At 33.7% G+C, this 14,703-nt stretch overlaps 2 protein-coding genes across 2 annotated transcripts; both read left to right on the top strand.

The window, feature by feature from the left end:
- The first annotated feature begins 205 nt into the window (after nt 1-205).
- On the top strand, nt 206-9,578 carry LOC124308946 (ras-related protein M-Ras-like). The gene is made up of 4 exons (XM_046772138.1): nt 206-407; nt 2,168-2,501; nt 3,204-3,520; nt 4,063-9,578. Exons 2-4 carry the CDS (start codon nt 2,312-2,314, stop codon nt 4,150-4,152), a joined length of 597 nt encoding a protein of 198 aa, XP_046628094.1. The 5' UTR covers nt 206-407; nt 2,168-2,311; the 3' UTR covers nt 4,153-9,578.
- A 958-nt stretch (nt 9,579-10,536) lies between these two features.
- LOC124308945 (transmembrane emp24 domain-containing protein 5) lies at nt 10,537-14,239 on the top strand. The gene is made up of 4 exons (XM_046772137.1): nt 10,537-12,093; nt 12,867-13,063; nt 13,433-13,499; nt 13,662-14,239. The coding sequence occupies exons 1-4, from the start codon at nt 11,896-11,898 to the stop codon at nt 13,890-13,892; spliced, it is 693 nt and encodes a 230-aa protein (XP_046628093.1). The 5' UTR covers nt 10,537-11,895; the 3' UTR covers nt 13,893-14,239.
- Nucleotides 14,240-14,703: the final 464 nt, after the last annotated feature.

Raw genomic sequence — 14,703 nt, 5'->3', positions numbered from 1 at the left:
CGAACTAAACCGAACCCTGAACAGAGTACTCGTACCGCCTGTAAGCAGGCAACCCAAATGTCATTAATGAAATGACGTTTGTGCTGCCTGCTCACAGGCGGATAAAACTACTTAAACGCTGCGAAGCGGGTGTCATCGAAACTAACGAATAACGGATACACCTTTAGCCTCTATGGATAAGCCTTCTCAGTTATACACGGATACTCGGACGGTTTGCATCGCCGTCGTCTCGCCGGCACTTGCCATCGTTACGTCGCCGCGTCGGTTAGAAAAATTTGTTTTTTACGCCGTGACGCGCACGCGTGCAACTCTGTGAATTATGTGACGACAGACGTCAGCCCCAGCAGCGAGTCGTCGAGCAGCTCGCAATACTTTGTGACGCCAACAGGAGTGACAGACGATGTAAGGTGAGCAATTTACCAATCTCTTAGTGAATTATTGCATCCGTTCTCTATATAGTCGCGAGTAACTGGCCGCCGTTTACGATGACGGATTATCATATGAATGACGTTGATATTTTCCCATCGTGTAGCTATCGCATTTGCACAATATAGTGGATCGAACGTAAATAACACGCCCGCCGCCCGTACGTTCGATTGTCTGTAAACAGTTCGATGTCCATCGCTTCTCATTTTTTTTTTTCTTCTTTATTCTTTTCATTTCTATACAACCGTGTATACAACGTTTCACTCGCGTTGTTCGGATTAAAAGTCTCAATGAGTTTGTTTAACCGTTCTAGTGGCGGTAGATCGTATCTTTTTGCAAAATGCCACACAGCATGACCGACTAGAAATTCTAACGCATCGTTAAATGCAGTTGACAGTTCGTATCATTAGGACGTTTTTACGTAGTCTTACGCAAACGTTTGTCCCAATTTATCGCTCAAACAATGAACGGTACGAAAATTTCATGGCATTTCAAGTATGTAATCATACACGAAAAAACGTCGAGTATACTATACTTACTCTTTACAATTCAGTGTTACTAAAGTAATTTCTAGGATTGTGTACAATCAATTTTGTCACCTACCCATACCAATTTATCCTTAATATGGCACATCATTTTCTTTTGAAACAATTTATCTACCGGCCACTATTAATTTATAGTATTTGATATTGGCAATGGTTTGAAAATTGAGCACAGTTTCAAAGTAAGCCCATTCTATTCGATGCTGCTATGTGTCTTTGCAAAGTGTCGATATATCTTCTTGGATTCACTGTCAGGTTTTGGGTCGGTAAAGATTGTTGTGTTTCGTTGAATCGATTCATATATGAGTTTTTTTCGCTTGCCGACAGAAAATGATCATTGTGAAAAACCACCGTTCCTTCGCTACATTACTTTTCGTATAGTTCCCATTCAGATAAAACTGCAGTAATTTCAAATGATAAAAATCGCAAGTTTTAATGGGCAAAATGTTGGCATTGAATTTGGGAACAATGTAATGGGTCTTATAAAATTTTTATGACGTTTAATTGAAAAAAGTTAAAAAGAAAACTCATACTATGGAAACTTTGAAGCTTTTCTCAATCGAACTCTGTAAACTCTTCATTTATAACCTTTCACCCAGCAAAATATTGTTTTATATTTAATTAATATCGAATCTTTTAAAATTTCAGATCAAAACTATCATACTTAGATGTCTAAGAGCATTTTTTCTCAATGTCAAGTTGTTAGTCGTTATCGACCTCAATTTGTATCACCTTTTTCACAAACATGACGCGAGATTCAAATCTGTTAGGCTATCGTAACATAAATATTTCAAAAAAGATTGTTTGTCCGAATTTGGGTAAATCGTAACAAAGCAGAAACTAATCATGTTTTGCAAACTCAGCCGCTTCGAAGTCACTCTAATGTTACAAAACAATTATTTTCTGTTCTATATTTTGTTATGTTTACGTCATCAACATCAATTTCATACAGCTTGTACCCAAATTCGTCAAAATAGTACAAAGAACAAGTAAATGTACCAAAAGGTAGTCGCGCTCGTCGACGCAATACGATTTTTAACTTGAAAACGATTATCTCCAAAAGCATCAACATCTCATTCTTTGCTTAAGCAGTCAATTCATTGAAACGAATATCGCTGTGGCTGTTCAATCGACTCACAAGTTGGATGGCGGTGAAAGCCAAAGCTAATTATGCGTCAAATATCTTTTTCTCAATTAAGGGTGCAACTGCAATCGAGGAAGTTACACTGTTGATGTAGCCACGTTGGCGTGGAGGGAAGAATATCAGGGGTGCAAGAGGGATTGGCAGAATAGGTAGACGCAGGCAGAGCGGTGGGGGCGGGGGAGGAGGACCCAGAGGTGGCATGACGCGACCTCCCAACAATGATAATCTCCTGACCTTCAAACTGGTAGTTGTCGGGGATGGAGGCGTTGGAAAAAGTGCCCTCACGATACAGTTCTTTCAAAAACTCTTCGTCACCGATTATGACCCGACGATAGAAGACAGCTACATTCAACACACGGAGGTGGACAAGCAATGGTGCATTCTAGATGGTAAATCACTATCATTCACATTTCTAATCTCGATTATTGACGACAATAAATTGTTCAATTTTTTCTGATCTTGTTTTCATAAGTAACATCTTTCTAGACACCGTCGCTAAACGATGTAAATCATTTTTCCTCAGTGATATGTTTTTGTAATGCTCGCGATACATGAGAAACAGCTGAACCAATTTACTGCAAACTTGGAGACGCTATACTTAGATAGTTTATTCTCTTTTTCATGACGATCCCACTTTTCTTCAATATAATATTTTCTAGTTATTCGTCAATATGTGGCATATTTTTGACGACAAGTTAAAAAGCAACTTCAAATGATCACGATTTTGTTGAACAAAACCAAAATAAAAAAAAAAACGGATTGTGGCAATGAGGATAAAATATCCTAAAATACCGTTTCCAAATTTAATATAAATCGGTTAAACTGTTATTAAAATATTGTGAGCTCTGAAAAACATGTCGTTAAGCAAAATGGTGTACATTATTGTCAATAACAATGCTTTCGATTACTTCATTTTTTAGAAAAAAAAAAAAATACATAAACAAAGCACGATCTACATAACTTTTAATACAATAAACCGCATTCGAATTGAATAATTGGACGTCCGATTGTAAATGTCTAAGATTCAATGACTTCCAGTCATCTACCGGCATACACCCCCCTTAACTTGCGTTCGTAAATTTTTTTCACAGTACTCGACACCGCTGGGCAGGAGGAGTTTAGTGCCATGAGAGAACAATATATGCGCAAAGGAGATGGTTTCCTGCTGGTATATTCCGTCACAGACAAACAATCGTATGAGAATGTCGTCAACTTTTATACGCAGATTCTGAGAGTCAAAGACCGTGATGTTTATCCAATGCTGCTCGTTGCTAATAAAGTTGATCTTGTACATCTGAGAAAAGTGACCGAGGAACAAGGCAGGGAATTGGCACATAGATTGGGGATTCCGTATATTGAAACTTCAGCCAAGGACCCTCCGCTCAATGTAGATGCCGCATTCCATGAGGTAATACCGCAATTACAATTACTATTACTACTAATATTTATTCCATTACTGAATCAATAAGTAAAGAAAGCATCGTGCTGTTCAAGCACAATATCAGCTTAATTTGGAGACGAACTGAACTGAAAAGTATTTTGGACTATATGTTGTGTGCGTTAATTATATATTGACATTGCGTTAAGTTTCTACATCTAGTAAAAGGAGATGACTTTCTCATATTCTTTTACTTTTGTTAACGATACAAGAATTTCCATACTAGTTTGGCAAATTCTCAGATAGCGACCCCTGCTACTGAATTAATTTTCAGTCTTTTTGATACGTTAATGTGGAAAGGAATCGTTTGGAACTCAAAACTATTAGCCATAAGTGCAATCGTATCCTTTGAACTTTCTATGTCCCCGAAGGCTGTTATTTGAATCTATACTCTCCGTTAGATAAAAATGTTCCCTGAAAAATGAATTCAGCATGAATTTTTTCCCTCTACTTCAAAGGTGAAAGTATCTGTTCGTTCAATGATACGATAATATATGAAAATAACTTCTTAGGTAGTCCGTATAATCAGGAACCAGCCACCTGCAGAGTTGGAGAAAAATCGACGGAAACGAAGGCGATCAGGAAAGTGTAATCTTCTCTAAACTCGAAACAGTTGGAAAGATAGTAGGAAATGGAATTTTCTAACAATGTTTAAACGTAAAGTTTCATCATCTGAAACTGGGGATTTGATACAGATATAATTAGTATTATTCTACGACAAAAACCTCATGTCACCGATGATTATTATTTTGTCCGCACTGAATTGTTTGAAAAAATTTGTTTGATTGTTAGAAAAAAACATCTTTTATCTTCCACGTAGAGTTTCTCGATATGGTCTCATCAAATCTCGTCATCTCACTCATTATCAAGAAATAGTTTTAAAATTATATTTGAAGAAGTATTTACTGGTATTATGGAGTTAGAAATAGTGTGAAACCACTCGAACGTCCGATGGCTTTTCGTCTTTCGACTGCCAATTCAAAACGGATGTTTCAATCAACACATGTACACATCAATTTTTTACCATCAACGAAATATGGAATTGATTATTTGGTATTCCGTAAATTTGTAATGTATTGGGAAGCTGATTCATACCCAAAACTAAAAATCTTCGTCATCAAATGACTGTAATGATTTTTATATTTTTTTTTTTAATTATGCGTGCTAGAATTGCTGGCTTTGCAAGCTATGAAATTTTATTTTATTCTTTTTAATGTCGTTCTAACTCAATCTTTTCAATTCATTACTCTTTCCACATTATTTGATTTGGAGGAGGGTGTAAAAAATCCAGCTATTTAGTAACTTGAATCGTTTTTTTTTTTTTTTTCTTAAATACGCACGATTGCTGTTGTCGAATATGTAATTAAACTTGCTAGAAACCTGGACAATATATTCGATTTCGAGTTCCCCTATCAAACAACAAACTACTCCAAATAAAAGTTTTGCAAAGTCGGTGCAAGTCTAAGATGTTGTATACCGAATGATCTGGATAATTAGAATGAAACGAACTTAGGTATTGAATAGCGTCAACTTTATAAATGCGTGTATGATTTTGTGCACGATTGAATTTTATATTACGCATATTAGCAATTTAGTTGTGACGTATATACTGTATAGGCATATACGTAACTTTATATCTTCTCCTAGGTTTTTTAGAATTATTTATTACCTTACTTATACTTATAGTTATTTATCGTTATTTTATTATAAATCTTGTGATCTTGAGCTTCAATAGGCGAAGCGTGTTGGGCGTCAGTTGACTAATGATTGTTATTCTGAATCAAGAATAATATATTAACACATAAGACAATATTGTCTTTCATATATTTGCATCTTGGCATGCAAATGAGGGTCTGATTAACCAAAGTACGATTGTTTTTCCGTTTCGTCAATACCTTTCCAAAGTTTTGAATATGTAGTAAGTCTAAGGATTCGTGACCAAAGACAAAATTATCAAGGGTGAATCGTAGGCAATCTTTTTTGCTCCCTTTCGCGTTTCTCCAGAAATTCTCTCTTAGATAAAAGTATTTAATTTGAAACAAGGCTGGCATTCGTAATTTAATTTCAGCACTTGGTAGCTACCGATCAGTATTTTTCACGCAGAACAAAGCGACTGAAAAACTAACTGAAATATGATTTCACAGTTAACTAAAGCCTAGCAGTTGAAAATTCATCTCCTAAAACTCACCCGTACACAAAATTTGTACATGTTGTGTTTGTGTTGCGTAAAAAAAACGAATCGCTTATGATTTATGCTGACGTACCCTTGAATCTTTCCCTGTATCGCATTCTAGGATATAATAGAAGTTATCCACCAATTTATTAAAATTATAGATACGTTTGTTGATGTAAAATGAGGAAGAAAAAAGGAAATGTATTTTACTAGAAGCTAAAATCCGTCAGACCCTTTTAAACTGTAAGAGGAGAAAAAACAAAAAATATATGCCATGGCCTACATTAGTGTTTAACTGTGAAATATATACTATAAATACATTATATAATATATCGTAATGTAATGTATGTGCATATGTAAAAGCTGTGGCACGTACACCGCGAGCAATTGCAGGCAAGAGCACTGAGAGTCGTAGAATTGGCATCGTAAGATTAATACACTAATAGCAGATATTTGATTGCGGTTGGAAAAAGAATTTTCCGCGTCATTATCCACCAGCGTCTGCGTTTTGAACGATGCCCTTGCCTTGGGTGCAATTAATATTGTGTATTGACGTGGATCGTGTATGAATATGTTGATTTCTTGTATAAAAGTACAAAAGAGTATGTTTGACTAGTATTTCAGATATTTTATCATTTTTCGGTCCAAAAAGATGTACGAATGAATGTAATAAGAATCCAATTATATTTCATTTACAGTATTATTGTGCTTAGCAGAAAAAAAGTTAAATTCGCCATACTTTCGAACAACTCAGCCATTTAATACGTGTACGACACCGATATAATCAAATTTCATGGGAACTTGAACCCAGCTGATTAGAATAATCTAGGCAGAATTTCAACCTGCTTCTTCCTGGTAAACTTTAATCTTCCGTTCTGACTGAATAGTGTAAAAATACAAAGCACAAGCCTTAGAGTCTCATTATTTTAGAAGAGGAATTACAGAATTTATGCAAATGGTTTTTTTAAACCTAATAATGTCTATTAATTATGAGGTTGTTCATCTTTTTTCATAGTAGCGAAAATACGAATTATTGTTCGTATTTAAATTTACAATTTGTTTATTTCACTATATTACACAGAAACAAAGATTTTGTAGCTTCATAAATAACAGCAGAAACATAACATCAATCAATGGTTTCTTTGGGCACAATATTGATCTTCCTATGCTGCATATTATATTTCTCTTAATCTAGCGTCGTATATATTTTGTTTATTAATTGTTATATTAACTACTGATTGTTGTTGGAAATATTATTAGAAGCTTTTTAATTGTGCGACAATAAGACTATTCTGACTGGAAAGTGATTGTTGAATGTTTCGTTGCATGCAGCTTGTACAAAACAAATTGTGCAACATATATTTCTTTACCTTGCGATACAAATGAAAAAAAAATATTGGCTCAAATATTTCTGTTCGGTTTGATTTAAACAATGCTACTTCCGGATAGATGATTTGAAAATTTGCAAAGTGAAACAAGAGTAGCTTCGATTTCTATTTGGCTGTATCCATATAGTCGGAGCAAAAATGTTAATCTTAAAGTCTAAAGTTTCTTTCATAACAATTACGTCAAAGGTCGAATCAATAAATATTGTTTTGAGTCAATAAAGAAGTAAAAAAATGCATCCTGTCGATATTTCATAATTGAAAATCGCACAGTGGCGAAATGCATTATCTGGCCAACATTCAAGTCGTTAATGAAAAACCAAAAACAAAAAATGCTTGTTCTGAAAAGGGCAAGATTACTGCATGCACAAAACAAATGCCAGTATACATATAACTGTCATAGAAAACTTACAAATTATAATCTTGAAACATATTTGCCTTGTACAAATAATATTTTGAATAAGAGTATGCGAAGTGAAATTTCTGACAACTCACACTCAAAGAGTATAATTTTTTGAGTTGATAATTTTGACAATATATGCAATGATGGATTAAACAATTCTAAGACCCTATCTGTTGAGAATATTTAAAATGTACTTAACTATACTACCAAACTTTGATCGAAAGGTTGTCAGATATTTGAAATTGCCAATATAATATTCGCAAAACAAACGATAATTAATTGCAAACAAGAAAAGGTATGCTGCTTGAATTTTAATGGACAATACAGATGTTATTATTGGCAGAATGTATACTGAATCAAGTTTGCAACAACGACACGTATATGAATATATGTATATTTTTAATCAAGCCGTGTGATTCGCAATGGATGTAAGGAATGTAGTATAACTATATGTACGAATATGTATTAAGTGGTGCCTCTCTTTTGAAAACGAAAAAAAGAATACGAGAAAACAACGTTATTTTTAAATTCGTGTACGAGAAACTAGCAAAGACCTGACGAACGAATATAATAATATTCAGAATATGCCATAAAAAAAAATTAAGGTGCCATAGCTAAAATTATTTTGAACGTTGAACCGTCTGAATTTTTCCTGATTTTCAACAATATAATATGTTTATAGAACCTATAAAATTCTGATAGCGAATCGCAGTATGAAAATTTCTATCCAAAGGTTTCGTATTTTTCTTTCGCATACATACAACATTTCTCAAGTTTTCTTTACAACCCAACGTTTCTAAGACTATACATGTATGTCTATTTAATGACAGATACTGCATAAGACTCATTTACCAACGAAAAAAAAAAACAAAAAACGAAGAGGAAATAACTTGAACTTTGATGTAATTTCGAGCCATAGCCCTATCGATGAGTGTGGGGACGTTTCTGAATGAAATTGTAACACGTTTATGTAATGAATGCAAATTGCCATAACTTAAACTCTGCTAATACAATTAAAATGAATGCACTCAATATCAGAGGCACCAACATCTAACCGGCTAAACTATAGTTGGCCAATGTCTGATATATTTCACAAAGTACTATGATATTACCTATCTATAAATGTACGTACGATTAATGTAATATCTGTAAAAAAAAAAAAAAAAAAAAATCGGTACTCGAAAGATTGAATCGACATCTGCCATTTTTTAAATTTAAAAAAAAAAAAGAAAAAAAACTATTAAAGTATAATTTTTATATATCCTGAAAATAAAATCGAAAAAAAAAACTACACCGTTTCTGTTCGGATATGATACACATTACTAAAGTAATGCTTTCTTCGATGTAAATGAAGATATCATATCGATGAATAATATATCATTTCATAATTAAAATGACGCAAAAAAAAAAATAAAAAATAAAAAAATAAACCATATAAGCCTTCAACAGCTGTGAAAGCCTATAGAGAAAGATGAAGAATAACAAATGATAAAACAATAATAGCTGTTCCTTATCCGTTCCATTGGAGTGTACAACAGTTGTTCAGAGCTGTAGGTTGTGGTTGGAGGGAGGAGAAAAAAACAAAAAAAAAAAAAAACTAATTTTAAGCACTGTACGAAAATTATCTTTAAAGAAAAACAGTCAATCTGTTGTGATACCAGTTATAAAACATAGTCAAATTTTTATTCGATAGTTTCAATTCAAATTTGTATCACTGCTTCAATGACTATTGTAAATTTCAACGCAGTGTTTCATAATCATATTAAATATATAATTAAGTTTTAAATCGTCATTATTACAGCAAGCATATTATATATCTTGCGTATCAATTAACTATTTACGGTCTAGAGCAGTGATATAAATAAATAACGAGTAGCTTTTCACACGTATGATATGTACACTTATATTCATAGCTGTGACAATGTTTATTTTCCAGTATTTTAAAGAAGCTAACATGTAAAGCGTTGACAAAGTTCCGTACAAAAGTATAATGAATTAATAATAGTAAAAAAAAAAGAAAAAAAAAATGAAAAAATTAAAAAATTAAATAAGGCATGAACACATTCAGTGAAATACGCACACAACATAATGAACTATATAAACGTCGTATAAAACGAAAGAATAAAAACTATATAATATGTAATTAATAAATTTGGTGCACTACTGTTTATGTCAGACTATGAAAAAGTATATATTTTACAAACTCGGAAGAATTTCTTCTCAATACAATAGTTACGTTGTAGCGTAGATAATTGCCGTTCTAATATATTTTTCATTTACGAATAATTGGTTGCGCAGATCACTGTGAGCGGTATGCAAATGAGAATAAAGTATAAAATGTGTTTACAATACTTTCTTACGGTTGTTACTAATATCCGATTCCCATACTTGCTTGTGGTCAATCTTCCTCGAATTCGGTAACACAACATCGCGTGATATAATGTTATAAGACCTAGGTACGACAACGAATTTCCCTTCTTTGGATTCTCTTTTTCATTGATTTTTCTTTTTATTCTCATTTTTACTAATTATAGAAAAAATCCAATGACTAAGAGTGGTTTTCTCGCTGAAAGTCTTAGGTTATTACAAATATACTATGTGCCAATTATTATAAGTTACTGTAAGCTTATGATATATCAAAACAACATGTTGATTTTATTTAGATTTCAGGCGTGTTTTATGGAAATCACTCGATATTACTTTTTTAGTACTTATCTCACTAATTAATTTAAATATAAATGACAATCTCGTTGTTCGAAAGTTATCGGCATAACCGAGCAATCTTTATTTGAATTTGGATTTACCATTAGTTGCCTAACGTGGTGAGGTAAGATTATTTTAATAAAATTCAACTGAATTCAGTTGCAATTCGTCTATTCTGATTTTTAGACTTTGTTTTGTGTTTCATTAATTTTTCTGTGCGTCTGATGGATTTTGAATATTACCGCATTCAATAACCATTAGCCAACCATTGAGCTACACCAGTTTCTTTGTGTAATACATGTACATATGTACAGACATAAAACTGCTATTGCGGGCTTAATTTTTTGAAATCAAGATATATTCGTTGAAATGTCAATACAAATGTTGACTGGTAAAAATCCTTGATGTAAAATAACGTTCGGAAACATTGTTTTTACAAAATTCGTTATTTGGATTCGAACTCTTGCGCAAAATCAAAATGACCGCCGTAAGGCGCACTTGTAATCTTATTTCGACTCTATACTGATTTTTGGAACTCGTTGAATATCAAATGTTGTTTCACGTCAAACAAAATGACGGCTGGAGTGACTGAAGTATAACTCTATGTTCAACTAAATACTAATAATCGATAATTTAGCCCACAAACATTACTTGTACATATGTACAAGTTTGCCTATTTCAGTTCAGACATACCCTTCGCAAGGGTTCTCGAGTAATTTAAAATTCTCATTATAATGCTGAAAACATTGGGTCCAGTTCTTGATACACTACAATAATTAGTAGCTATTTTAATGATTTTATATTCGAATTTATTTTCAATGTAACGTTTCCTTCTGCAGCGTAGGGTGCGACCTTAAAGCATATATTAATACAAATAGCTTCGCATGTGCAGAAAGTGTGGCGGAGGAGTGAAAGAGTAAAGTATTTGCCCGTTATAACCTGTCTCTCTCGCTCTGCACCCAATTGATCGATACGTTTCCTCTCAAATAATCAAGCGTAGAGTGAGAGAAACGGAGTATCCCGAATACATATCTCGATCTCTCATCACTTGGCTGCAGTTTGACGAGATGGATGGCGTGTGTAGTTACCGCGGCATACATACAGGTCTAGAAACTCCGGTGGTGGGGGTATGTCCTCTTATTGAAGCACCGATCGTTTCGCCCAGTGACCACGAGTGTCGCTGCGATAGGGGGATGCAGGATTCAGGATGCTGAAATTTTGACCGAGTTTCTAGACCTGTATGTAAGACCGTGGTAGTTACCTCCGGTGGTATATGCTCTAAGGATGCGACTAGATATACATCATATACATATGTATGAATAGACAAACTGTACCTACCCATGGACATAAATGTAATCACTATGTTATCAAACATCGGCGATTCGCGCATGCGCAGAACTTCCTTACGGAATATGACAAGTGTGTAAGTGAGTGCGTGTGAACTGTGAAAGCCGACAGCGATTAGCCGCTACTTGCCAGCATCAGTGTATGTATCAACTATCAGCATAGCTTTCCGCGCGTCCAGTCCAGTGTTTACCGTTCGTTGATAGCGGTGCTTTTCGACCCGTCGAGAAAAATGTTGCGATCTCGGACGGCAGCGAAAGCGGTTTCATTCCTCCGGAGTGGGGATGACTTGTTGGAGTAAAATCTTCGTACACAAGTCTAAAGTAATATCCGGTTAATGTGCGCGATGCATTTCGCTCTGGATATTTTGATTTTTGGTGCCCTTTTCGCTGTCGCACAAGCAGAAACTACCCAGCCATGGTACGAAACACTTCCCGCTGTTGCTATGGATTATAAAGTTCACATAGATCCCGGCAAAGAAGACTGCTACTTTCAATATGTCAATCCGGGAGCAACTTTTTATGTCAGCTTTCAGGTGCGTTATACCCAAATATTATCTTGTTTATTTTTATGTTATTTATATAACTATCCTTATCACATTGATCTTGTTTTTGTTATAATCTTATCTAACGATTTATATACTTTATGCATGAATATGCTACTGTTTCTACTGATTTCAATGTACCATCTATTACTTCCTTATCCTGTCATCACATGCTCACTGTCTGTCTATCATGCTCCTTGATGAATAGAATGCTCAATCTTACGAAAATCTTTCACATTTATTCAAGAGTAATGACAATTATCATCATTTCTAAAATAATGAAAATTTCAAATCAGATACAAGAAAGAAAACTTTATTCCATTCACAGTCAAACATCATTTTAGGATATAATTTTAGCCATATGGAATGTAGAAGGTCATAAATTAGTTCAATATATTTTTAATTAAGCATGAAACTATTCTCTTAATTATATGTCATTAGTTGTGTCATCATTTGGAAGTAACTATATCTCAAATGAACATTTCGAATTCACTTGAAAGTTCATTTTTCCAAAACTTTTCAACTCTTTCGTTAGTAAGTATACATAGAATTTTTTTTATCCGAAATTTAGGGAATCAACAGAATGATGTATGATTTTTTGACTCGAATCTATAATCCATTATAATGGTCAAGTATTGTTGAAATTTTGAAGTCTAAGTTCTAACATGTTTGAATTTAAATATAATACAGATTAAGTCGCTCCAAGAAAACTTTCTCATATCGTACCCAGTCATTTATTAATAAATTATCATTCTTTCAAACAGGTGTTGAGAGGCGGAGACGGAATGGCAGGCTTTGCTGTTAGGAATCCAACAGGGCAGATAGTATATCCTTACCAATGGCGAACAAGCGCTGATTATCAGGATCAATCTGCCACTGGAGGTTACTATAGTGTTTGCATCGATAATCAATTCTCCAGATTCGCGTCAAAACTGGTTAATCTTTACCTAACTGTGATAAGGTAAGTTGATGATGTGGACTTGCTGAATTAATATCTATCTGCATGCATTTATTATCAATCATAATAATTCATTCGGAAACTCAGCGTTGTTACTCTACTGTGAAACTGAGAATAAACGGAATTTGAAACCAAATTATAATCAGCAATTAGTATTTAATCTTGTATTTCATATATAGTTATTATCAAAAATATCACCGTTTTCCTTGAGGCATATTTAAATGTTGCTTAAAGAATTTGAATATACAAACTCTGATTATGTTTTTGTGAAGTTCTTCAGTATGTTCGAAAATGTGACGTCTAAATATGTAACCGAGATACTTTTTCATAATTCGTTTGTCAATAATCACTCTTTTTTTATACTTGGCGCAGATACGATCAATGGGATAAATTCACAAAAGAACTCAACGAGTTGAATCTATCTGTTGAAAATTTCACGGTAAGATATTCACTAAGAATACATAACTTTACTAGTTATTTTTTAATGATAAATTCAAAATAAGGTAATGATATTATACCAACTATTAATTTTAGTGGTTTATTTCGTGTTTGTATACTTCATACCCTCATCTCTTTACTAAACATAATTAATCATTTTCAGAGAACAATTGTTGGAGTTGAGAAGAATATCAATGAGATGCTGCAAATTCAGCACTTGAGTCGGAGTCGCGAGGCTAGAGACATAAATTTATTATTGGATAATAATTCCTATGTACAAAATTGGTCAATCGCACAATTGTTAGTGATAACAGCAACAACGACGCTGCAAGTTTACTTCGTAAGGAGATTATTTGAAGTGAAGCCGTCCGGATACTCGAGAGTACGGATATAAGTATATCCGAGAAAAAACAATCGACTGAAATAGTGTAGAAATAAGAATTGGCGGTGTTTTATACTAGAATATATTTCCACTGCGTTATTCTCTTTGCATACTTAACTGAACATGATCTACATCTTTATCTATTCAACTCTGTGTCTACGTAAAATTTTAATAATGTACGTATACTTGAAATGGCAAATACTTAAAACTATACTAGATTACAAACAGGTCTGAATATCAACCGTTGCTCAGTATACTGACAAATGAACTGTGACAATTCTTGTGCTCACTATACGTACTTACGGTTATTCCGTTCAAGATAAAAAAGAAAAGAAAAAAAAAAAAACGCCTCACTGAAACGAAGTCAACAATACGATTCGATTATATGTAATGTCAAATCATCGCATTCCAGTTTTTCAAATTTTTTAATTCAGTCCACGTGCTAATGAAGCTTCTGGTACTAGGACAAACTTGTACTGATCATTTTATGAATTTAATACTTTAGTTACTGGTGAAATCAATTTATTACGTTTATCTTTACTTGCTACGTCGCTCCAGTTCTACTTCCAATACTCGTTATACGTAACTCTTAGATTTTCCTGCCCGTCAATCTATACCCATAATCCCATTCCCTCATTCCTGAATAAGCATGAAATTCTGTGAACTGAAATAACATAACTGAAGCCTCTTCGATTTCTTCTTAAAGAAAACGAACAAAAGACTCTTACGAGAGTAGTCAAAGTGAATCGAATTAAAAGCATTTTCCATTTCACAATTAAGGTCATCAACGATTCTACACTATTAGGATAAGTCCTAGAATCTT

Source organism: Neodiprion virginianus, chromosome 7 (assembly GCF_021901495.1).
Source record: "Neodiprion virginianus isolate iyNeoVirg1 chromosome 7, iyNeoVirg1.1, whole genome shotgun sequence".
In the NCBI taxonomy this organism is placed as follows: domain Eukaryota; kingdom Metazoa; phylum Arthropoda; class Insecta; order Hymenoptera; family Diprionidae; genus Neodiprion; species Neodiprion virginianus.
Note: the sequence above shows the minus strand (reverse complement) of the source record. Positions and strands in the feature narration are given on the sequence as shown.

Bases quoted from the DNA above. Each gene is read 5' to 3' on its own strand.
- LOC124308946 (XM_046772138.1), top strand. From the start codon at position 2,312: ATGACGCGACCTCCCAACAATGATAATCTCCTGACCTTCAAACTGGTA. The intron at 2,502-3,203 runs GTAAATCACTAT...TTTTTTTCACAG, and splicing joins GCAATGGTGCATTCTAGATG to TACTCGACACCGCTGGGCAG. The intron at 3,521-4,062 runs GTAATACCGCAA...ATAACTTCTTAG, and splicing joins TAGATGCCGCATTCCATGAG to GTAGTCCGTATAATCAGGAA.
- LOC124308945 (XM_046772137.1), top strand. From the start codon at position 11,896: ATGTGCGCGATGCATTTCGCTCTGGATATTTTGATTTTTGGTGCCCTT. The intron at 12,094-12,866 runs GTGCGTTATACC...TCTTTCAAACAG, and splicing joins CTTTTTATGTCAGCTTTCAG to GTGTTGAGAGGCGGAGACGG. The intron at 13,500-13,661 runs GTAAGATATTCA...AATCATTTTCAG, and splicing joins TATCTGTTGAAAATTTCACG to AGAACAATTGTTGGAGTTGA.